This window comes from Suncus etruscus, chromosome 5, assembly GCF_024139225.1.
Source record: "Suncus etruscus isolate mSunEtr1 chromosome 5, mSunEtr1.pri.cur, whole genome shotgun sequence".
Classification (NCBI taxonomy): Eukaryota; Metazoa; Chordata; class Mammalia; order Eulipotyphla; family Soricidae; genus Suncus; species Suncus etruscus.
The window spans coordinates 21,595,800-21,620,710 of NC_064852.1; the positions used below are offsets into that span (position 1 = coordinate 21,595,800).

Sequence of the window (24,911 nt, forward strand, 5' to 3'; positions counted from 1 at the left end):
CTTGTGGGTGAACAGCTTGCAATTAGTTTTCTGGCCTGCTATACCTTCCCAACAGTGTGTGTATTATTTCCTGCATTGGAATTGCTGCCAGACCTGCATCTTTTGTCCTATCTGGACAGAGAGTATGGGAATCTCTCTCCCTCTCTGGGGATTGTAGAATGCACAACCCACCATTCATCAGTGGGGGCTGCCACCAGTAGGCTCAGGAATAACAGGTTCAGGGTCCGGCATATTTTAATTCACATACAACACAGTCCTGCCAGAACCACACAACCTGGCAGTGCCTGGAGCACAGCTTCTGCTTCTGGCCAGGGGCTGCTCTCTCAGCCGCTCTGCATTCTGGGGAGATGCAGGATGAGGGATGTCCCTGGGGGGAGCTGGTCATCAAGCCAGTCTACACAACGCCCTCTGGGCACTTGCTTCTCCAGACCACCAGCAATGTCATTAGAAGTGTCACCAGCACAGGCACTGCAATAAAGGAGCAAAGGATGCTGCTGGGCGGGTCCTGTACAGCTCTGCCTGACACGGGACAGTCTTGGAAGTAGAGGCGGTGCACAGCCACGAAGAAGCGATCCACAATGGGGCCGGGCCATGCACAGCCCAAATGGACAGCCACCAGCTGGGTGCAGTTACTGAGGTCCTTGTAGCTCCTGTGGACAGAAAGGGTGGGCATCAGTCTCTGGCCAGCACAGACTCCCGTGAGGCCCAACACACCTCCTGTGGGACAGAGCAGCCCACAATGTCCAGCCCAAGGCCAGAAGCCCTGATTCTAGCATAGGAAGGTACCGGATGGCTCCAAGGACAGTGCTCAGGTATTCTGCATGTCCAGATCCCCCAGGTCAAGCTGATTCTCCTGAGGGGGTCACACATAATGGCCCAGGCAGGCAGCTCCTTACCTCTTAAAGTTCTTGTTGGCCCTTCACTGCAAGGACACCCCCCTAACCTGGAATGCACCTTAGATGGGTCCAGGCCTTGCCCTGAGGTGCTCCTTAGGTCCATGGTTTGCTGAGGCTAAGCCATGAGGACAGATCTCAGCTCACTGCCATCCTCTGCATGATCCTGGACATGCAAGAGGGGAATGACCAGGTATGAAGAAAGACCCAGCAAACAAGGTTTACAATCTACAGAATACTGTGAAATAGAAATAACTTCAAATTTACCACTTGAACATAAATTAAATTTTTGTGTGTTTTTAGGCTGTACTGGCAGTGTTCAGAACTTAATCCTGGGTCTGTGCTCAGGGATCAGTCCTGACAAGGCTGGAGAAACCTATGGGGGTACTGAGGATCAAGCCTGTGACAGCTGTGTGCAAGGCTACTACTCTGGCCCCACTTAACTATTTTTAAGAGGCCAATGAACTTGGCACAGTCACAAAAGCAGGAAACCTCCCTGACCTTATAAATGAAGTTATTTAAGACACTTTAAGAAGTTGAGTAAGGGTTTGGAGTAATAGTAATAGTGGGTAGGATACTTGTGCATGGCTGGCCAGGGTTCAATCTCCAGCATCCTATATGGTCCCCTGAGCACTGCCAGGAGTGCAAAGCATGGAGTAACCCTTGAACACTGCCAGGTGTGGCTCAAAAATAAATAAAAACAAAACAATAAAACAAAAAGGTTGAGTAAGTGGAGCCAGACTGTAAGTCCAGGAGAGCCATAGGGAAGCAGTGGAAGGTTCTGTGGACAAAGTGGACAAGTACCACAATCAAAGATGTGACCAGACCGGGCATCAGAACAACAGCAACAAGAACAGGGAGAGGTGGAAACAGGATACAGGGACAGGCCCCAAGGGCACAGGCCAAGGGGAGGACCAAGGGAGTGGGGATTGCTGCTGGCAGATGGTGTGAGGACTCAGGCCCACTGAGGCACAGTCTCTGCCATTGGCTATGGGCCCATACTTCTGTCAGAAAATGGAAGTGGGAAAAGCCACAGGAAATACCACAGACTGGTATCACAGGAGGAGATGGTGGCGCTGGTGTCCAGGCCTGGCTGGAGGGAAGCACAGACCACCACATCCTCATACCCAGTCTGGGGTGGCATTACCAGGCTCGATGCCATGTAGTTCAAAGGCCCATGGGTAGGTTCTGTGGTAACAGAAGCCACACTCAGGAGCTCTTAATATTTTTAAATTTTGTTTTGTTTTTGTTTTTAGGTCACACTTCTGGCTCTGTGTTCAGATATCACTTCTGGCAGGCTTGGGGGATCATATGGAATGCTGGTATTTGAACCACTGTCTGTCCTGGATTGGCTGAGTGCAAGGCAAATGGCCTACCATTGTGCTATTGCTCAGTCCCCTGTTTTGTTATTCTTGAGCCACACCTGCTGGTGCTTGGGGGACCATAATGGGATGCTGGTGATCAAACCCAGATTGACCAGGTGCAAGGCAAGAGCCCTCCCTTCTCTCCAGCCCATGGGGCCTTAAATCTGTCCCTTCCTATCTTCTGTGTTCTGAGGTGCACAGAGGGCCTGCCAACCTGGCCCAGAGTTGATCAGAAGGTGGCCCCCAACTAAGCCTGCTCGGCTGTTGTTCTGGAAGCAGCCCCATCCCTGAAACATTACCCGCAGCCTGCAGAGCCTCTGCGACTAAAAATATCTTTCACGGGCAGCCGACTGCCCACTTCATCCTGTTTATTTATACAGAAGTGACAGCTGGGACTCTCAGTCAATATTGTGGGTATAGAGGGCAAGGGCACGGGGAAGCATTCCCCGCCAGGGCCTGCACACTTCCGTTCCAAGGAACAGAGCTACTGAAGTGTCCAAAATCACCACGAGAAAGACCTCTGCATCTAACTAAATACTTCCCTCCCCCCCCCCCAACCCCTTTCTTTCTTTTTGGCTGGACATTTTGTCCTGGGTCCCTAAGTGAACTGTGAAGTGTTCCAGAACACCAGTGGGTGTTTTCTTCATAGTCAGGTCTTGACTGAGGCTCCAGACGTCGGTCAGCCTGATGCCCAGTGACTTGATGGCTTAGCACCTGTCCTGGAGGAGAGGGGACATGCAGGCTCAGTGGGTGAGAGGACCCCACGGTCTGTGTGGAAGACAGCAGCACAGGTGACCCCTAGCTGAAGGCTTATCAGTGACCACACACCGGCGTCCAACCCGGGGGACCACCTCCATAGCCAGGAAAGTGGGGCCTTGGTGGAACCATTAGGGGTTCCCCAATAGTTCTGGTCAGCCCTGAGCCAAAGAGACCATCCTGGCCACAGGCCAAGCCAAAGAAGAGGCTGTGAGACCAGCAGGTCCCAGAACTGCAGCCCCCAACTCATGCCTTTTCTTATCACCCCAGAGCCTTTATACCTTGGGAAAGTGGGGTGTAGAAGGGACCTGGCTTCTGCCTATCACTTAGGGTGCCCGGACCTGCAACTAGTGGAGATTCCTCAACCAGTGGAGATACCAGCCACCTGGGCAGGGCCTCAGCATGTAGCCCCACTCCCTGCAAGGCCCTGTTGGGAAGTGTGGGAGAGGTGGAGCCCCATGCAGGCCAGCAAGCGGGCTCCTGTCCTGGTTGTCCCTGAAGTGAGAGAAATATCAGTGTCCCCATCAAAGTGGGGGCATGCCGGAGAAAGAGTTCCTTGTACCTACCCTCACTGCATCCTGCCCTGCCACCTCCCGCTACTCCACATCTCCCACTGAGGCCCCCAGATGCTACCCTATGCCCTCTTCTCTCTCCTCTTCTCATCTCTCATCTCTTGGGCCCTTCTCCCAAGATCACCTTATCTCTATTGGGGCACCCAGTACCTCCTGTCAGAATCCCAGCTGTGCCCGGTGCCACCTACCACTGCTTGGGCTGAGACACTTGCTTGGGCAGTTACTATATCTGGTGGGCACTGCCCTGCCCTAGCCAAGCCTTAGCCACACTCTGTCCTTGGCCCAGCCACACCCCACTTGCCCGTCCTCATCCTTCACCTCCTTCACCCCCTCAAACCAGCCTCCTCTCCAGCTCTGTCTGTCTCCCTTCAATGCTGAGTCATTTTTCTAGTTGTGGGCGGGGCCTCATTTCCGTTGGAGCTGTCCCTTTCAGTAAGGAGTGCTAGGGTGACCCCCCACTTCAGCTCTGAGGCAGACCCTCCCTTTCCGCTGTCAATCCTGTGGCCTGGAGGGATGGGTATAGTCTTAAGGGCCTCCCTGGATGCTTCTAATTGGGCTCAAGATAAAGCTTGCTCCCCTCCAAGGTGGGGGTCCCAGACCCTGGACTCAAATCCACTGTGCTTCTCATTTCCAGTTGTCTCCACCATAATCACCAGGTGGACAGTGAGACTACCCAAAAGTAGGATGGAGGGCACGAAGATGCAGGAAGGCTGCAGAGGACTGGGGGCAGTTCTGCTGGGAGTCTTAGCCCTTCCAGAGTCCATGTCCTGCCTTTTGCAGCAAAGGATCGACCCAGGGAACACTGTACCTCAACTTTCTCTTGCTGTAATATTCAAAAGAGGAACCAAAGAGATATTACAGGGGTAAGAGCTTGCCTGGCATGTGGCCACCCAGGTTTCAGCCCCAGCTGAGTCATATCTCCAATCCCAGCACCACCAGGAGTGAGCCCTGAACAAGAGCTAAGATAAGAAAGTAGGAAGGATAGATTTTTGAAGAAGCTCAGAAATGAAAGATGACATAAAGAAGTATGGGTCAAACAGGAACTATTAAAAACTCAATCACGGGCAATGAAGAAAAGGAATGCAGTGACCGGATGTGTGTGGGGGTATCAGGGACAGGCAGGCAGCTTTTTGTGTACGAATGAGGTCCTGAGTTCTTGGCCCACACACATAAAAAATCAAGCAAGAGATGTGGGCTAGGCCAAACAGTTCTGAGAAAAGCCACAGATGCTAATTATCTTATTACTAAACAGAAAGAAATGAAAACAAACAAGTATTCAATTAAGGCATTCACAAAAGAAAGTCAGGCGGGAGAGAAGGAGCAGAGGACAGGTGCATGGAGAAGCCCAGGCTTGATCTGCACAGCCTGGGCCCCACACTATGAGGAGGAAAGTGAGCGTGGAGCTGGAGTAGCCCCATAAAATTTAATAAGGAAAAAAGAACAGAGATGGCTGACCCCTGAATGCTGCTGGTTGTGCCACACTCCCCCCCCAAAAAAAGAACAAAATTAATTTATCTTGCAGTTTATTATTTTTTAAAATTAATTTTTGGTTTTTCGGTCATACCCGGCAGCACTCAGGGCTTACTCCTGGCTCTTCACTCAGAAATCGCTCCTGGCAGGCTCAGGGGACCATATGGGATGTGGGGAATTGAACCTGGGTCTGTCCTCAGTTGGCCATGTACAAGAGAAATGCCCTACTGCTGTGCTATTGCTCTGGCCCCTATCTGGCAGTTTAAATGAATACTTTTTTAAAACCATATTTATAATACTTAAAAAGTGAATAAGTAAATTCAGTAGCTGATTTTCACAGAGATAGCTAAGATAAAATAGACATTTCTGGGGCATCTAACCTAGGTGAAAAAAGGTAGAGAAAAACATCAATATACAGAATCATAAAAGACAAAAGATGGAAAAAAGGATAAATGCATATGAGAAAGATATGCAAAGGTAGCAGTCTTCCTTTGATAAATTTGATTTTTTTTGGGGGGGGGGAGCGAAACAAAATGCAATCAAATTCCACTTAAAAAGTAGAAAATCTGAAAAGGAAGTGAAATGTGACCACAGTATCATTTTTACAAGAACTGCTAGTCTGGGCAGCTTTATTTTGTTTTGTTTCTGGACCACACCTAGCTACATAGGGGGCCACATGTAGGTTGACCCCTTGCAAGACAAGTGCCTCACTAGCTATGCCCTCTCTCTCTGACCCATTCCTTCAAATTCTTAAGCCTCCTGCTCTTAAAAAGCAAACCTACTCCCAGACTCTGAGCAGGCACCTCTGCTTACAGCCTCAGGAGCTGTGTGCCACAGGCTGGCACCCCTGGAACCGGGAAGCCTTTTTAACTTCTGTCTGCTCTAAGCCCATTTCTCCTATGTCTCACTGTATGGTGGCCCCAAAAATGATTCTGGATCTTTGTGATCTATGTCGGGCAGCCTTTGATAAAAGTCAGCTTGGAATTCCAGGGGAAAGCAAAAGCTCACAGACCCTTCTCTGACCACGGGACTCATGTTTGCTAGTGGAGCCTGAGAGTGCTTTCCCGGCAGGAACCAGGAAAGCAGCCACCTCCTTTCTTCCTTGGGTCATATCTCTCTTCCCCGCCTGGCATCTATCTGCCTCAATTCGGTCTGGGTGGCTACCCTGGCAGAACCTCTCTGAAGCCAGGACAGGCCCAAACAGGCCTCAGTAAGGCCAACTTCACAGCCCCCAATGGGGGGCACTGGGGTGTCTTGTCCTTAGGAACTCAGGGAGGAGGGAGTCTTGTTTGTGTTACTCTGCTTCATGCCATATAGTATTGCCTGGAGCTCAGTTTTCACAGTGCTCAGCACCCCAGGGCTTGCAGAAGGTTGGTGTTAGGGACAAAGTGGTACTGGGCTCCTACCTGAATTAGGCTAAACCTGGAGAATTGAAATGATGATGCATCGGCAGCTCTCACAGGGACCACATCTCTGAACTAAGGTTATTGCTGTAGGTTCTGGACTAGACGGGGACCCTAATCTCTTGACAAATTAGGGCCCCCAGGGGACCCCGTGTCAGTTGCCCTGGAGCCTTCTCTTGCTCAGTACACAGATTAGGTGCCCATAATACTTCTCAGAACTCTGGTCTTCGCCTTGCCTGAGTGATTGGGCTGAGGGATGGTCCCTAAAGTTGGGGTGCCCGAGAGCAGAAGATCCTCTCTCCAAAAAACAAAGAGGGGGAAACAAGTGGAAATAGGCTTTCCTTACTGCAGTGGGTGTGCCTGGCAGGGATCAGCAGCTGTGAGGGGTCCCCAGACCTGGGGAGGTGCCATTCTCCATTCCAGGCTCTCTCCCATGCCCCCAGCCCACTTTGGTCTTCTGTACCCTCCCTGCTGCAGGCTTTTTTCTATGTCCTGGTCTTGCATGCTGACTTTCCAGAAAAGGAAATATTAATGGTCCCATAGGCCTCTTACCCACACAGAAGATTGAGGCCCTTGGAGCCCCACAGGTACTTCCTTTGCCCCCACCTCAGAAACCACCCTGGTTTTTCTCTCTTAGACCCAACTGGTGCTCCCTACAGTAGTAGTGAAGGAGCAAGATGCAGGCATCCAATTCTCTTCTGCAATCCACAGCTCCAGAGATGGACTGGGAGGTGCGTGTTTGTGTTCCCCAGTTTAGATTTTGGGGTTCACACGCACTGGATCATCTCCCAGTTCCCAGAGCTGCTCCCATTGTTGCCCCTTCTCTGCTGTCCTCCTCCCTACCTCTGTGGCCTATAGAGAGAAGCAGTTCCTGCAGTGCAGGAACCATATTCAGTCTGCACAATGCCAGATATGCCTGGACCTTGCTTCCCTGGACCCAAGAAAGTGACCACCCTGGTGGGCCCTAGTCCAGCCCTGCATCTCTCCTTGTGCTTGTCATGGGCTCCTACCCTCACTGGGACTGTGGTCTTCATAGCAATGTGGGCTCAGGATGAGGCAAGCCAGCACTGGACAGCAGCACTAGTGGCCACTGCTCTCATAATGTCCTCACCTAGTGGTTACTATCCACAGGCCAGTCCTAACTACCACCCACTGCTCCCTGAGCCCTCATCCTGCCCTGCCAAGTTCCCTATACCCTCACAGTCCCTCACCCCTCACTTGTGTTGTCACAGGGACAGGTGAGGACATAGATATAAGCTGGGCCTTCTTAGGGGCCAGAGACATGCAGGGCAGGAGCCATAGCCTGGGGGCTGGAAGGCAGGTGACCTGGGCCGTGTCTGGGGTAGGCGACTCTCTGGAGGTTCCAATCTTTCCTGGGCTTCCCAATAACCCAAGCTGGCTCTTGGCCTGAGGCTACAGGGGGACATACTATATGGAGGGCTTCCTAGGGGGCCCAGGGTCTGTGAAGGTGACCCCAGACAGGGCCAAGTGTGTCTGTGCCCAGCAGAGAGGCCTTTCTTGTTCCCACTTATTCTTAGCTGGACAACAAGCAGGGGGTGTCCTGGACTGGAGGTTGGCCCAGGCTAGGGGTGGAGGGGAGAGAGAAAGCCAGGTCACTCCCCAAATACTATGGGTGCTCAGCAGTGTGGCCAGGACCTTAAGACTGGGGCTGAAGAAGGGGACCTTGTCCTGGGGTCCCCAGGTTCACTGATCTGCTGAGCCCAATTCAGTATCTGGCTTTGTGGCCCAACTTCATGGCACCTCAGCGTTTAAAGGACCTTACCCAAGGGAGCCACAGTCTGACTGGAAGGCTGAGTGGGGAGCTGTGCTCTCTAGGGACAGGGTCACACAAAGGTGGGTGAGGGGCACCCTGAGAAATCTTGGTGCCCCAGCACTTGAGGGCCACTTTGGAGTCTTAGAGAGTTTAAAAGAGGGAGAGAGAAGGGAAGGAGAGCAAGAGAAAATGGAAGATAAAGAGAGAGGGAGGAGGTAAAGAGCACAAGATAGGAAGGAGGGAGATAGAGGCAGTGAGAGACAGAGAGAGGAGGGAGAGAGGGAGAATAAATGAGAGAAGGAGAGAGGAGGGGAAACATATGAAGTGGGGTGAGTGGCGCCCACAGTTCAGCTTCCTGTGCCTGGGAGGTGGAGCATTCTGGGGATGAGCCAGGGAGAATGTCTGTGTCTTCCTAGTTCACATCTGGCCAAATGAAAACTAATCAATATTTGAGCCTCAAAAGAAACGCCTGGCATTAACAGCAGGGAGAAAAGAAATGAACAAAATGGACAGGACAACCTGAGATAGAGGAAAAACCCACAAGCCTAATAAATGAGGGGCTCAAGCCCCATGTGAGATCCCAAAAAAGCCCCTAACTGGGATTTATGCAGGTATCTGCCTTTCCAAGACCCAATTTCCAAAGGTCAGAGATCCACTGAGAACCAGGGAGATGGAAAGCCTGCAGGGCCTTCAGAAGCTGTCAGAGAACCTCAGCAGCTCTCCAGGCCATACCAGTCTCCTAGATTCTCAACTTCTGGACTTTTGTTCTTAGCTAACAACTGGTGGTGCTCAGGGATTACTCCTGGCTCTTTACTCAGGAATTACTCCTGGTGGGCTCTGGGGACCCTATGGGATGTCATAAATCAAACCTGGGTCAGCCATGTGCAAGGTAAAGGCTATGCCTGAAGTCCTGTCCCTCTGACCTGGATTCTCAGCCTCTGTGAATGGGACTTAATGTCAGGAGGACTCTGGACTTTCCCTGCTCGGCCTGTGCCAAGGCCTCCCAGATTTGTGGTTGTTCCTTCCAGAGAAAATGCTTGGGGCTTCATGGAGGTGGGGGCTCTGTTCCCAGTCACTGAAGATGTGCCCCCATGTGGGGATGTCTTAGGAGGGAGCAGCAGAGCCCCTCCCCCTCAAACTCACTCAGTAACCCGGCCACAGCCCCTACATCCATTCCAGTCCCTCTCCCTCCCAGCATCCCCAGGACTCTGGCCAGGAGAGTTCCTGCCACATACTTCTGCTCTCTGTTCCCCAGAATGCCCCAAATTAGGTTATATGCCCAGCCAGGCCATTCATTACTTCTTGTTTTCAATTGCAAAACTAGGCTGCATGTTGGACTCCCATGTGCTCCCGGCAGGCCTGGCCCCCAGCTCTGTTTCTCAGGACTGATACTGCACAGACACTGCATGGCTGAGCCTGACTCCCCAAATTCTCAGCATAGGGGCTCTCAGCAAGCTCCAGGTCAGAAGAGGATGAACCTGGGCAGGGCACATGCCCTCTGCCCTATCCTCTTGGCCAGTTCTTGTGCTAGAGCCAGTCGTGGGGACCTCACCTCAGGACCCTCATGGTAGCCTCACAATAGCCCTAGGACCAGAAGCACTGAGCCAGAAACTCAGTGGAAAATCCAGCTTATACTCCTATTCTCTTTACTTTATTGGTTTTATTTTATTTATTTATATTTTGGAGGCACACCCGATGGCGCTCAGGGGTTATTCCTGGATCTGGGCTCAGAAGTTGATCCTGGCAGGCCCGGGGACCATATAAGATGTCAGGAATCGAACCCAGGTCCATCAGGATTGGCCACGTTCAAGGTAAATGCCCTATTGCTGTGCTATCTCTATGGCCCCACCCTGACTTTTTTAAAAATAAATTTTCTGACTCCCCTATTTTCCCAGTGGATCCAGGACAAGCTCTGAAAATGGCATACAGCTCCTCCGTTCCACTTATGGTGCAGGCACTGGGGAGTTTTGGGGGGCACCTGGACCATTCTAGTAGATCCCTGGACATGACAAATCCCACCCCACAGTCTTGTCCCAGACCTCCCCCCCCCCCCCCGACTCACCCCAATGTCTTTTCCCAGTTGCACCACAGCTCTGGCTTAATGGAGTCCATGTCGGCCCTGAAGCGGCTGAGGCAGAGCTCATGAAGGGCAGGGGCGAATTCAGCATCCAGGCAGGCAGTGGCCACGAGGAGAGGGTGCACTGCAAGACAGGCAGTATCACTGACTCCAGAAAATTCCTCCTGTTCCCCAGGACCCAGACAGCCTCCAGGAAGATCCCTTTGTTTCCTGGGACCCACTCAACCCCCAGAAGATACCCCTGTTCCCTGCCTGTCTTGCCTTTCCTTTGACCCTAAGATTCCATTTCCAATTGTGGCCAAGGGGAGCATCCCCAAGTACTCGCAGATCCTGAGAATTCCCAAGCACTCAAAGATCCTGAGGGTCCCTGAGTATCCTGGTGGCACTTGGGGATGCCCAGGATCTATGGACATTCAGGGAACTCCAAGATCTGTAGTTCAGGATCCCCAGGATTGAGAGTATTAAGGGACCCCAAGGAGGGGCTGGAGCGATAGAACAGTGGATAGGGCGCTTGCCTTGAACACGTTCGACCTGAGTTCGGTCACCGGCATCCCACATGGCCCCCTGAGCATGCCAGGAAGGTGTCCTGAGCAAAACTAGGAGTAGCCCGTGAGCATTGCCGGGTGTGGTTAAAAAAGACAATAAAAAAAGGACCCCCAGGAGTTGTGGGACTCAGGAACCCCTGGGTAGTGTCCGGAGCTCTAATGATTTTTCTTTTTTCTTTTTTGGCTCTTTTTTTTGGGGGGGGGGCATGCCCTGTGACTCTCAGGGGTTACTTCTGGCTATGTGCTCAGAAATCACTCCTGGCTTGGAGGACCATATGGGATGCTAGGGATCGAACCAAGGTCCATCCTAGATCGGCTTTGTGCAAGGCAAGTTCCCTGCTGCTGTGCTATCACTCCAGCCCCTCTGACAATTTTTCTTTGGGGGCCACACGTAGAGCTGGCAGTGCTTGGGGGTTCAAGGTGACACTGGGATTGAACCTGGGGCTCCTCTGCCTGCCCCATTATGCTGCAGCCTTTATACCACCCCTGGGTCAGCCCTTGGCTTCCCTTCCCCGCTGGGAGGCGATGCCTGCTGCACCAGGAGGCCAGGCCATAGAGGAATCTTCTGGGGGTATCATGTGTGACCTGCCACACCATGTACAGCTCAGGTACGAGGTCTGTGGCTGCAGCATCTCATCCTTAACCATGCCTGACACTCATTCAAAGACAGGGAACTGAAGCACCCAGGAATTGGCTGTTCTCTCTTTCCCAACTGAATGTACCTCTCAGGTCCCCACAGCTCTGGATCTGCTCATTCTACTTGGAGGCTGCACCAGCCTGCTTGGGGTTTGGGTGGTGGTCCCTCCTAAACTGGGAAGGGGAAACAAACATGCCCCTGGAGGTGCTGGGTGGCAGGACAACCATGAGCACTGCAGGAAGCGCCTCCCACTAGGATATGGGAAGTAGCTCCAGAGTCTCTAAGGGTGACAATACCTTTCCCTGTAGGTCATCCAGAGGCACCCTTGTCTCATCCACTTGCCTGCATGGCTGAGTCTCACCCTGTACTCCTCACTGCCTGCCCTCCATGACTTCAGGATCTGCCCATGGCCTTGACTCTGGCTGCTCTGAGTACACCCTCCCCTCTCTGCTTCAGGGAGGGCCCCTCCCAGTGCTCTAGATGGACATAAATATAACCCCTACCCCATGCATAATACAAGGCATGCAGCCCAGAATCCAGCCTCCACACTATGGTCAGAAAATCTCTGCTGAGCATTTTTCCCACCAAGCCAGATGCAATTGCTTTGGGTAGAAAAACGGGCACATGGCTGTTTGGAAAAGGAATAAAAGTGCAAAGTTTACAAAGCAAGCTCTGGGCTTCCATGGTGCCCATTGGCTGTGGCCCCTCTTCTTTGTTGGGGGGATATTTGGGTCATCCATAGTGGGGCTCAGAGCTTGCTCCTGACACTGTGCTTGGGGACCCTAAGAAGTGCTGGGATCAATCCTGGTTGTCTGTGTGCAAGGCAATTACCTTACACCCTGTTTCACCCTGTGCCATGTTGAAAAGTCAGCTTAGGCTGGAAAGTCCAAAGCTCTGAGCACCAGCTCTTGGTGCAGGAGGCAAGCTCATCCCAGGCACCATGTGATCCCCCAAGCCCTGGGAGCAGAGGACACCTCAGAAACGAGAATCAGTGGGGGTGACACCTAAAGGAGGAAGGAACTTTTAGGCAGAGTGACCAGGGGACAAGTGGAAATGGGAGCAGCATGGCTATGGGATGTGGGTGTTGCCTGTCCCAGTGAGGGGGAAGAACGCAAGCTGACCAGACACCACAGGACCCAGCAGGGCTCAGGTAGGAAGGAGACCAGAGGCTTGGACAGTCTTAGAACCCTGGGTTTTGCAGGCTCTGTACTAGTCCAGACATACAGGATTTGTCAGCACCTTCCCAGTGTACCTGTAAACACCCAGTTCATTCTGTGGCCACTGTACCATGGTAAAGGAGCCAGACAAAGAGCCGATATAAGTGTGCCAAGGCACGAGGCCCTGTGGACAGGTGCTTGCTTGGAGCTAGATGCCTGAGTGTAGCCCCAACACTGAAAACACAACACAAGGACTGCTTCAAAATAACTCATGTGTAAAGACAGGAAAAAAAAAAAAAAAGAACGCAGACACACAGAGACATATGAAGGGCCAGAGGTGGACTCTGGAGGGCTGTGGGACAGATGCTGTGAGTCTACTCTGGGGATGGACACACTCACACTATTCCACCCCACTGGGCACTGACCACAGGTGAGGGGGGGCACAGGTACCCTCCTACCTTGCAGCTCCCCGCAGGGTCCTCACCCACTGGTGTGGGGAGGGAGCGCTCAGGCACTGCCATACCACATGTTTATAGTGAAACTGGACACCAGTCTAGGCCTTGACTTGGGGAATAGACACCTTACAGTTCCAGGAACTCTCAAAGCTGGTTTTAGGGTAAAATCTAAGCTTTCTGCTCTCAGAGGTGCCCATTGTCCCACCAGGCACTTGCAGACTGGTTCCCAGAGGGGAACCAACCCCCTAAGCTATAATAAACCCCCAGGCCAGTGTGGGGGTCAGGGGTGACAGCAGATTCTTGGCCTGCTCTGGGGTGGGGTACATCATCCACAAGCCCCACAAATGTGCCTTCCCCATGGACACATCCACGAAGGAAGTGGAGTGTCCAGCAGCTGAAGCTAGATACCCCACCAGCAGCTAGTCACCTGGCCAGTGGCCACTTGGTTCCAGGCCAACTCTCCTCCAGGCCGGAACTGTTGATGGTCATTGAAAGGCGAGTCAGCCTGGGGACACACTGAGAAGGTGAGGTTTGGGGATACAGGACTGCACATGTGCAGGGCTGCCTGCACATGGGGTGGTGGGTAGAGGGGTGCACAACCCACTGCTCGGATCCCATAGACACACTGTGGGAACTGGCCACAGGCCTGATACTACTGTCCTGCTAGATAAAGGGGACACTGTGAGCCCACAAAGCAGGGATGTGGGCACTGGGCCAGGGAGTCTCAGGCGCCTGGTATGAATCTTGGGGTGATTCCTCCACAGTGGGGCAGACACCCTGGGAAGGAGCCAGGGGGTTGGTCTCTACCCCCCGGGGTCCCAGGAAGGAACCATGGGGGGTCAATCACTCCGGAGAGCTCTCTGGGCCCACAATAGTGTCTTTATGTGGCCTGAAACTGGACTTGCTGGCACTGGGAGCTGTGTTGACACAACCCTTAGCAGGAAAAGCAATGACTTCCCTAGAATCCAGCTGTGTGAAGGCCAGTCCAGGGGCACCCCCATGAAGTTCCCTCTGGGTGGGATTTTATAAGCTGAGGACAGAACCAGGCCCTCTAAGCATCCTGCATGCTAACTACTTGCCCTTTGAGAAGCCCCACACCCAGGGCTGCCTGAACCTATCTCTCCTAATTGTTCCTGTTCATTCTTCTCTTTGGCCCTTGCCATCTGCTTTTTCTTGATCTCCAATAAAATAAGGTTCCTCAGCCAAACTGCCCTTCTTGGTACCCATCCACAGAGTGCCTGTACCTTACAGGCTCGGTCCTGCAGGCCCTATTAAAAGCTCCCCTGGGCTTGGCTCTTGGGCCCTGGAAGGTGCAGGAGATACATTTAGAGTTTGCAGAGGATGGGGTGTGGCAGCCCCTAGGAGAGATCTTCCTCAGCTCTAGCCCAGGCAGAGAGCGGGGTCCCTGTAGAGCAGCCTGGGTGAGGGGCTGGTCCACTGTGCCCGGTATGCCCAGGAAAAGACTATGCTCACAGGGGTGGGGGTATTAGAAGTCATGCCAAATGGGTTCATGCATGGGCCACCAGTTCATAAATTCAGACAGACACATGTTGTTTTGCTTTGGGGGCCTCACCCTATAATGCTTGGGCTATTTCTGGCTCACTTGTGACCCTGTACGGGAATATGTGGGACCAAGGTCAGCCACTTGACTCATTTTGCTCCCAGACCCTAGCTGTGTTTTTCTTTTCTTTGAGGCTTCCTAAGCAGTGCTTGAGGGCCAGGAAGCCCTTTCCCAGTGCTTCTTAGGCAATCAGACTAGTGGTTCAATGTGAGGGCCTGAGGATATGGTGGTATGCAGGGTACCATGTGGTACCAGGTATTAACTTGGGCTGGCCACATGCAAAGCAAGTGCTCTAACTCTGCACTATCTTTCTGGCTCTCCTTAATGGTGCTGACCTGTGAGACTGGCTCAGATCGGGCAAGGGGGCGAGGAAGAATCAGAACAAGTTATCAGAATGTTCAAAGCAATTTGCCCGAGGGAAAGCCAGTTCCCTGCTGTTTTCCATACTCAAACTGTGGGTGCAATTGATTATCCAACAGCCCTGGCTTATGACTGACCACCTCATGCACATAGGCATATGACAATGGAGGGGAGACAAAACTCCAGAAAGTTCTCCTCGCAGCTATGTGAAGAAGGCAAACAGAGACACTGAGCTAATGAGCAAATACCACTGCTCAGATTAGGAGGACTCCAGGCTAACCCAGCAACATTCACTCACTGCACAGGCCACACAAGGCGCATTCCCGGCTGGGCACCCTCACTTGCAGATAGTTGTACTTCCATGAACATGTTTCTACAAATCCAGCCACCTTGCAACAAACACTGGCTCCCACAGTGCCTGGGAAGGAGACTTTGCCGAGACAGAGGCCTCAGAGCCAGAACAGGAGCTAATTCTGAAGCCAACACCCTTTGTGAAGCTCTAAAATCACTGCAGGACAGCCCTGGGCCCTTTCTTTAGTGCCAGCATCCTCTCAGAGATAATCCACAAAGCCTGTTCTCCTATTAGTCTCCTGACACAAGAGCAGAAGAAACCAGAGGATCTGCAAGTCATAGGGAGAAGGTTTAGCACTCACAGAGGAAAAGCCCAGTTCAGAAGGAAAACAGCTTGATTGGAATTGGCCAGAAATTTCTTGAACCTCTGCACGAGCATATTTAGAAGAACGGGAAATTCCAATCTGCCGTTCTGGACATCAACATCTTCATTACAAAGAGACCTGGATAAGATCATAGCTTAGGAAAGAGACAGCATGTGGTTCCATGACATTAATTCCCTAACAACCTTGGAAAGTCATGCATGTCTCCAGCTTGGACAAAGGCCAGGCGACTCAGTGAAGATCCATCCCTGGACTCTGCTTTCGCCAGAACATGCAGAGCTTTCTCGTAAACAGAGCAGTTTGAGGGCCAGTGACCCAGTTGGTGCATCATTTACACACTTTATCGGCTTCAGTGTTTCCATTCCAGAAAAGAGCAAAAAGCAAACCCAGGACACACTGCTCAGTTCTTGGACCAGAAACGCTAATTTCTTCACACAGCAAGTTCCGTATCATTCAAGTGGATTCTAGTGCGCTAGATCAGACTGGTCTGGGTGGCGGTTTTGAGTGGGAGAGTGGGAAGGCGCAGCAGCTGCTTCCTCGGTGATAACCACAGTATGATCACCCCTGGACAAGCTCTGAGGTGACCCACCACATGTGGGGAGAGTCCACAGGTATCTGCAATGACTCTCTGGGCTTCCCGGGGCCACTGGATTTTATTCCCTTAAAGGGATGTTTTAGCTTTTATTATGAGATAACTGCAGCCCTGAAACATATTGGGTGGGGAAAACCCATCAGGAAGGTTTCTTAGTACTGGAGGAAAAATATCAAAGACAGGAAACCACATCCTTTGGCACTGGGTCCTGTACATCCCTCTGAACTAAGGTCCTCATGGTCTCTCTGCACATTGACCCTAGGACAGGGCGTGAATCTGCAGCTGTTGGGGGGTCATCACCTTAGCTATAGCCAACTGGGAGATAAACACGTCTGAAACCGGCTCTAAGTCTCACATTCTGCGCACCTGAGCCTCTTTTGCTAAGACCACCTGCAGGGGTGTGGCATTGGAGGTGGGAGAAACACAGAAGGGCGGGGGCACAATGAGCCCCTTGATCCTGAGTCCTGGGGGAAATGTGGGGAGGGGGCGCTTGCCCCACCTCTACTTTCGACTCCGCGCTGGCCCCCAGGCTACCCCCTCTTCCTAGGACGCTTGCAGTTCCTTCTTGCCTGGGAGGGCCCTCCCTTCAACCCCTGCAGACCCGGGCAACTCTAGTGCCAGGTCAGCAGGGTGCCTCCCCTGAAGGGTCAAAGGGGAGTGTCGCGCCCCCACTAGGTCCCCTCGGGGCCCAACTCACCCAGGAGCAGCCAGAGGCCGCCCCGCGGAAGGACGCTCAGGCCAGGGGCCATAGCTACGGAGCTGCAGCCAAGTGGCTGGACACGCTGGAGACGGAGACTCGGCGCCTGAAGCCCGAGAGAAGGCAGGGCGGGGCAGCCCGTCCCATTTTGTGGGGAGGGGCGCGGGGCGGTCCATTGTGGGGGACCCTGGGCGGGGCGGTCTATTGGTAGGGGTGGGCCCTGGGCGTGGTGACCTGACCACTGGGCTTGGGAGGGAGACGAAGGAGCAGCGCCCTCATCACCTGCAGCCCTGAGCCCTATGCCAAACGCGCCCAATCCCTCCCGCAGCTCAAGGCCAGGCTCCCCATGATCCCGGTTCCCCACACTCGCCTCTGGTCTCGTTCTCCCAGGTGAGCCCCGGGGAGGTTAAGCAGGGTCTCGGGGTCTTCCCGGCACCAAATGAAGGTGAGAGGATGGAGGGCACTGGGTCTAGGGTGGGTCCCTCCTGCCGCCTTCCTCTTTGCAGGAGGGACCCAACAGGCATCTCTGCATGATGATGGGAATGAAATCTAGGGTATGATTGAGGTCATCACCTGGAGACTGTACGTCAGGGTTCTGCGCTTGGACTCCCTGCCCTTTCGCGCCCAAGTTTCTGGGGTTCTCCTGTGCCCTAATTTGACGTCTTATCTCTTGGGATAATTGGGGCAGGGCCACCAAGACCTGAGTACTAGTCACATGTCCTATGCAGTGAGGGATCCTGGGGCCCTGCAGTGTGGGGGCCGTCCCCTCGTTACATGTCTTGGGTAGAGGGGGATCTGTCTCCTGTCACATGTCCGGCAGTGAGGGGTCCATCTCTTAGGACTGAGGGGGCAGCTCTGTGATGTAGAGACAGAGACCCCTGCTGGAAGCTGCAAGGTCGGGAGGCAGCAGCTCTCTCCTGTCAGGCCCCGAGAACTGGGGCATGTGGATGAGGGACATCCCCTCAAAAGGGATCTTAGTTGTCCACTAGGTGGCGACCTGTCCTCAAAAGGACAATGGCACCTGGGTTGCTGATCCCCCTGCAGCAGCGCCCCAAGGTCCCCTCTTGGCTGGCCTTCTTCTCTGACCCCCGCCCTCGATCCTGCATATCCTCCCACAGCAGGTTGGACCAGTCTTGGCAAAGTTGAGGTGGCACAGGGTGTTAGGGGGAACCTTCACATGTATCTGTTCTCAGCTCTGAGTGGACACCAGCCCTAACTCAGGTCGCTGCTCTGGTCTTGGTGCTATGGCGGTACCCAGCCTGACCCTCTCCCTCTCCCTCCTAATGCTTTCAGAGCTGTATCTGGGCCCAGAGGTCTGGGCACGCTTTCCAAAAGGTAGCAGAAAAGGGACAGTTGACCTAAGTTTTGGATGCTGCTGAATTGAGCACTAGGTGAAAGGAAGAGTTGAAATGTGTGCTTTGTGAACAGGCTAACACAATTGCTGGTGAACACAAGACCACAGAACTGGACACTGCCCTCCCCACCACTGACTGTCAACACCAGCTGTTATGTGGGTGGAATCAGGACCATAGGCAGGGGTTGTCAGAGCAAGGGGAGGAGGCCCAGACTGAGGTAGGGGGTGCTGCCAGGGTAGGGGAGGAGGCTGTCCTGGGCTGCCCCCTGTCCCATGCCATAGGCATTGTGGGTTCTGTCTCCTGTCACATGTCTAGGGCAGTGAGGGGACTGAAGCAGGGGAGGAGGCCTGGCTGCAGAGGCCCAGGAAGGTCCACCCCACAACTGACCAGCATGTCTGCGTACAAGCATACCCATATGGCACATCACCCTGGGAAATCTTCCATCAAATCTCCTTATACACTTTCTTAGAATCCAGCTACTGCACAGAGACATTAATATAAAAAGTGCATTAGCTCCCTATTGAGTCCTAAGAACCTAAGAATGAACTGGGGGAGAACCTTGGGAAAGGGCAAAGCCTAGCTCCCAAGTCACTCCAGGCCATCAGCAGCTCCAGCTTCCACCAGGGAAACTTTCAGAGGAAGAAGCAGAACCTTAGAACATCATCGTAACAGCTTCACCACTGGGGTCAAAGAAATTTAAAGGTGGCTCTGAAAAAGTTTAAAAGCAACAATTAACAATACTGAATAATGCACAAGTCACTGCTACATTCCAGAAAAACCCTAAACAAACAAACCCAAAAGAACAAGGTTCCGTAACTCCAACAACTTTGAGTTGTGATCTATGACCCCAGAGTCCCAGAAGACATATAAAAGTATAAACTCAATAGTCATAAAAGCTCTGAGCACTTGAGCACACAACCCCTCCACCCCGGCATGTAACCAAACTGCTTAGAACCAGTAATCAAGAGACATGGAGGAGTTGTAGAAAGACATGCCCTGAAGACAAACAGAAAGCACTAGAAAGGGATGTACCCAGTGGGCCCATCAGAGCAGCCAATGAGATGACAGCTCCAAGGACTGAAAGGAGAAAGCATGAGGCAGGGACAGAACCAATTTCCCAAAGCTGGAGTGCTACCTGCCATGTGAAGGCCAAACTCGATACTGGCATCTCCCCAGCATAGCCAAGTGAAATGCTGCACTGGGACTTCAGGCCCACACAACTTCCTAGGAGGCTGAGCCAAAGAAACAAACTGAACCCCCAAAGCCCACCACCAAACATTTTATAGGCTTCCAATTATCTGCTGATAAAAATAGCAAATCATGCTGTGACCCTCTTGATGAAACTGTGACTGCGGAGTGAAGGGTTGATAAGCAGGAACAACTGCAAGGGGTACAGGTACCAATTCTAGGGAAACATCAAGAAAATCATTGAGCAGTCCTGTCTACCACCAAGTCTGACTATTCAAATCAGCCCAGCTGAGACTTGAAGCAGTTGAATAGCTGCCTATTCAAATGTTCTGGCCCAAACCAAATCAATGGATAAGAGGAGGAACTGGGGATTCCTCACAACTATGAGTCCTCATCAGGGAGGCCAGCAGAGAAATCTGACCAGGGATGCTGGGAGGCTGCCACAAGAGGAACAGTAACATTCTAGATGCAAAAATGATAAGAATCAGAGCTAGCTGAGCAATCTCATAGAGGATGAGAACTCTCCTTGGATGTGTAAGAATCATACAGAGCAGGTGAGCAGCAGGAAAGGCCCAACAGCAGGCAGAATCAGACATGCTGCCATGATGTAGAGATGTAAAGAACTGTGTGCTAAGGCTGAGGTCTAGCCACTGAGTCTTTTACAGGCCGCCTCTGGGCACTTCCTCCATCCTGAATCTCCTAGAAGGGAAACAGGATAGAAGTGTGTGCTCCTGATGGCATGGCCGACTCTGTGGCAATGACCTACCCACCACCTTTCCTACTAAGTCTCATTCTTTTGTAAGGCAAGGAAACAGATGTGGGAGGTTGCTGAGCCAGTCCATACTGAGTAAATCGCTTAGTATACAGTAGTGCTTCTCAATTATTTTGTCATGGCCCCCTAGGAAGAAGAAAACATTTTTTGCGCCCCCCGGCATGACTGTAATTAGTATCTTTTATTAAAAAAAACTTTAACCTGCAAAACAAAAATATATAAAATAATCTGAGCTGATTTTTTAATCAGAGGTGATGTCTGGATTGATGGCTACAATGAGCACGTTTTGCAATGCATAGCTTTTCTAAGCGGGGTTTGAAGCAGGACACAGCAACTCTCAGCTCCATAGACATACAGACAAACATGGGGCTTAGCTTGTTATGACAGTGTTTGTTGAGGTCAAACGCACCCTCCTTTACAGAGTTTTTCACCCCCTCTTGGGGGGTGCACCCCACTATTTGAGAAGCACTGGTGTACAGGGACAAAGGGACAGCTTTGCTAACAGAAAGTTCTATGTGGGATGTGGAGAAGATGAGACTCTGAGAGGTCATCAAACACCAGGGGCAATTTGTTTTGGGCAAGAGAATCAGGGAGAAGTTTTAGGAGAAATAGCTGTTGCATACCATCAAGTTTTTCCAGTCTACATTGGGGAAACCTGGCAGGTCACCTTAACAGAGCAAAGACAGAGCAACTCCATAAGAGGCCTATCCCTGAGTCCCAGGGCCGACTACTTACCTCATCTCTCCTGTGGTCCTGTGGAGACCCTCAGGCAAGGAAGGAGAAAATACCTGGCATGTGAAGTCAAATACAAAGACCGAGCAACATCCAGCAACCAGAGAAGGCAAGAAACTTCTAGAATGGGAACAGAGTGATAGAGCAACTAAGAATGAAGAAGGCATGACACTTGGAGCACTATGGGGGTCCTGGACTGTATTCTAGGACAGTAAAGGAACGTTAGAGAACATCAAAAGAAGAACTGTGAGGAAAAAAAATAAGACCTGTGGCTAGAAGTGATGACCAATGTTAGCTTTCCATCTTTCACAATCATATAGGATATAGACATTCTTAGCGTTGGGTGGTATGCATAAACCTTGTGCTTGTTATACTTGACAACAGTGTGGTATTTCCATACTTCTATCATTTGTAATGCAACATATTCCAAGAAAATGCTCACCTAAGGCACCCTTTTTTTGCAGAAAGTTGAGGGAGAAAGAAAAAGAGCCCAGAAGAGTGAGTTAGAGCCAAGAATGCTTGCCCTGAGAGGACCATTTCCCTCAGCTCCTCTCACTCCCCAACAATTGGGACACAGGAAAATCAGAGGCTGTCTAAGGTCATATAGTACTTAACTTTAGAACAGGGGTCTCAAACTCGCGGCCCACTTGCAGCCCTTCATTCAACATTTTGTGGCCCGTGGCTGGCCTTCAAATATCGCAGTATTCGTGATTATTCGCTTACCGAAATCACAGTAAGAAAAAATCGCAGGGGCCGGGCGGTGGCGCTAAAGGTAAGGTGCCTGCCTTGCCTGCGCTAGCCTTGGACGGACCGTGGTTCGATCCCCCGGCATCCCATATGGTCCCCCAAGCCAGGAGCAACTTCTGAGCGCATAGCCAGGAGTAACCCCTGAGCGTTACCGGGTGTGGCCCAAAAACCAAAAAAAAAAAAAAAAAAAAGAAAAAATCGCATTAAACATTCGCATACCCCGAGCAGTTCCATTCGGGGTATGCAAATGTCTAATGCAATTTTTTGCGTTTTTTTCTCTTACTAATGCAAGAAATACAACTTGAAACGCCATTATTCAACTAAACATGCTGAGAAATGTGCAAAATATCAAGGAAATGAGAGAGCCAAATGGTTTGCCAGACTTAAAGCATGTCTAATGAGGCAATAAGATTTCTTCAAGAAAGCAACCAAAGAGAATGTTGCATCAGTTGAAGCTAGTTACATGGTTAGTGAGATGATTGCTAAGGCAGGGAAACCATTCACAGGAGAGTTTGTTAAAAAAAAAAATGCATGTTACAGGCTGCAAGTATTATCTGTTCGGAAAAGAAAGGTCAGTTTAGCAAAATCAGCCTTTCTGCCAACACTGTGGCAGAGTGCATTTCTGACATGTCAAGTGACATTTATCATCAACTGTGTAAGAAAGCCAAATGTTTTGATGCATACTCAGTTGCTCTTGACGAGGGCACAGATAGAACAGACACTGCGCAGCTCACAATTTATGTCTATGGTGTTGATTGCAATTTTGAATTGACAGAGGAGCTGCTCACAATCATTCCAATGCATGGCCAGACCACCACTAATGAGATATTTTGACATCTGTGTGATGCCATTGGGAATGCAGGTTTGCCATGAAGAGGTTTGTTGGAATAACCGATGGAGTGCCATCAACGACAGGGAGGAAAAATGGACTGGTGGCACTTGTTCAAAAAAAACTTGAAGAGGAGGATGTAGAGAAGGCCATTTCTCTCTTCACTACATTATCCATCAGCAGGCCCTTTGTAGTAAATGGGATGTCTGTTGTTGTGAAATGCATCAACCAAATCAGATCCAGGGGCTTAAAGCACAGGAGGTTCCGTGCTTTTTTTTTTTTAGAGGAAATGGAGTCAGAATATGGAGATGTGCTCTATTTCACCGAGGTATGTTGGCTCAGCAGGGGAAATGTCCTGAAAAGATTTTTTGAGTTGAGAGAAGTGAAAGCCTTCATGGAGAAGGATGGGAATGCTGTTTCTGAGTTGAGTGATCACAAATGGCTCATGGACTTAGCTTTTCTTGTTGACATCACACATAAGCTGAATGTACTAAACAAGATGTTACAAGGCCCGGGGCAGCTTATCAGTGCTGCCTAAGACAATGTGAGAGCATTCTCCACAAAACTTGTGTTATGGAAATCCCAGCTCTCTCAAATCTTTGCCATTACCCAGCATGCAAGGAACTTGTGGTGAGAAATATGTTGATGCTATTTTTAAGCTAGAGAAGGAATTTGATCAAAGATTTGCAGACTTCAAAAAGCACAGAGCCACTTTCCAAAATTTTGGACCCCTTTTCCTTTGATGTGCAAGATGCCCCTCCTGTGCTTCAAATGGAGCTTATTGACCTGCAATGCAACTCTGATCTCAAAGCCAAGTTCAGGGAGATTAGTGGAAAAGCAGACATGCATGGGCAATTTTTGAAAGAATTGCCCCGCAGCTTTCCTGAGCTTTCCTGAATGTTCAAACACACCATGTGCCTTTTTGGCAGCACATATTTGTGTGAAAAGTTATTCTTCACATTGAACTTCAATAAGTCAAAAGTACAGGTCTAGAATTAATGATGATCATCTTCAAGCTATACTGAGGGTCTCAACTGCTTCCTCTCTAAAGCCAAATGTGGTTCAGATTTGTGAGAAGAAGCTCTGTCAAGTCTCTGGCAGCAAGGAATAGGCAAAAGATGCCATGTTCAGAAGAACTGTTCATGATCTTCACTCAATGTTCTATTCATGTTCAGAAGAAATAATGATGTTTGAGGACTTTTTTTGTGTGAAATCCCTTATGTGGCCCTGCCTCACTCCAACCTTACTTCCTGCGGCCCCCAGGTAAATTGAGTTTGAGACCCCTGCTTTAGAATATGTAGGAACTGGAACCCAGAAAAATCACTGAAATGTTCATTTAACAATTAGCAAAACCACATTGCAACTTTAAATAGTACACTGCTCTGAAAAGGAAGCGATTACAGGGCCAGAGAAATAGACCCAGGTTTAAGGGGCAATGTCTTGCATATGGTGGACCTGCACCATGTGGTTCCCAGAGCATTTCTGGGTGACCCTGGAAATCACTGGTATCACTGCCCTCCTGGCTCTTCCTGGCATTAAACTGCCAACGTACTTGGTAGAGAATCACCAGGAGGGGCTCCCACCCAGCAACCTGAGACCCAAGAAAAGTGAGAAATTAAAGAAATTTATATTATTAGATGGTAAAAAATTAAGTTTTGAAATTTATTTATTTATTTATTTATTTATTTATTTATTTATTTTTGGTTTTTGGGCCACACCCTGTGACGCTCAGGGGTTACTCCTGGCTATGCGCTCAGAAGTTGCTCCTGGCTTCTTGGGGGACCATATGGGACGCCGGGGGATCGAACCGCGGTCCGTCCTAGGCTAGCGCAGGCAAGGCAGGCACCTTACCTCCAGCGCCACCGCCAAGTTTTGAAATTTATTCTTTTTTTTTTTTTTGGGCCACACCCGGTGACGCTCAGGGGTTACTCCTGGCTATGCGCTCAGAAGTCGCTCCTGGCTTGAGGGACCATATGGGACGCCGGGGGATCGAACCACGGTCCGTCTAAGGCTAGCGCAGGCAAGGGAGGCACCTTACCTCTAGCGCCACCGCCCCGCCCCTTGAAATTTATTCTAATCTACATGCTAGTCAAAATTTTAATATAAAACGAGGGGCCGGAGAGATAGCAAGGAGGTAGGGCATTTGCCTTGAATGCAGAAGGATGGTGGTTTGAATCCCGGCATCCCATATAGTCCCCTGAGCCTGCCAGGAGCAATTTCTGAGATAGAGCCAGGAGTAACCCCTGAACGCTGCCGGTATGACCCAAAAACCAACCCCCCCAAATTTTAATACAAAATGAA

At 50.9% G+C, this 24,911-nt stretch overlaps 1 protein-coding gene across 1 annotated transcript; it reads right to left on the bottom strand.

Annotated features, from left to right (window-relative positions):
* Positions 1-216: 216 nt before the first annotated feature.
* Positions 217-17,181, bottom strand: RAMP1 (receptor activity modifying protein 1). Its single transcript, XM_049773733.1, has 3 exons — positions 16,988-17,181; positions 10,295-10,433; positions 217-650 (listed from the first exon to the last, which is right to left on the bottom strand). The coding sequence occupies exons 1-3, from the start codon at positions 17,037-17,039 to the stop codon at positions 395-397; spliced, it is 447 nt and encodes a 148-aa protein (XP_049629690.1). The 5' UTR covers positions 17,040-17,181; the 3' UTR covers positions 217-394.
* Positions 17,182-24,911: the final 7,730 nt, after the last annotated feature.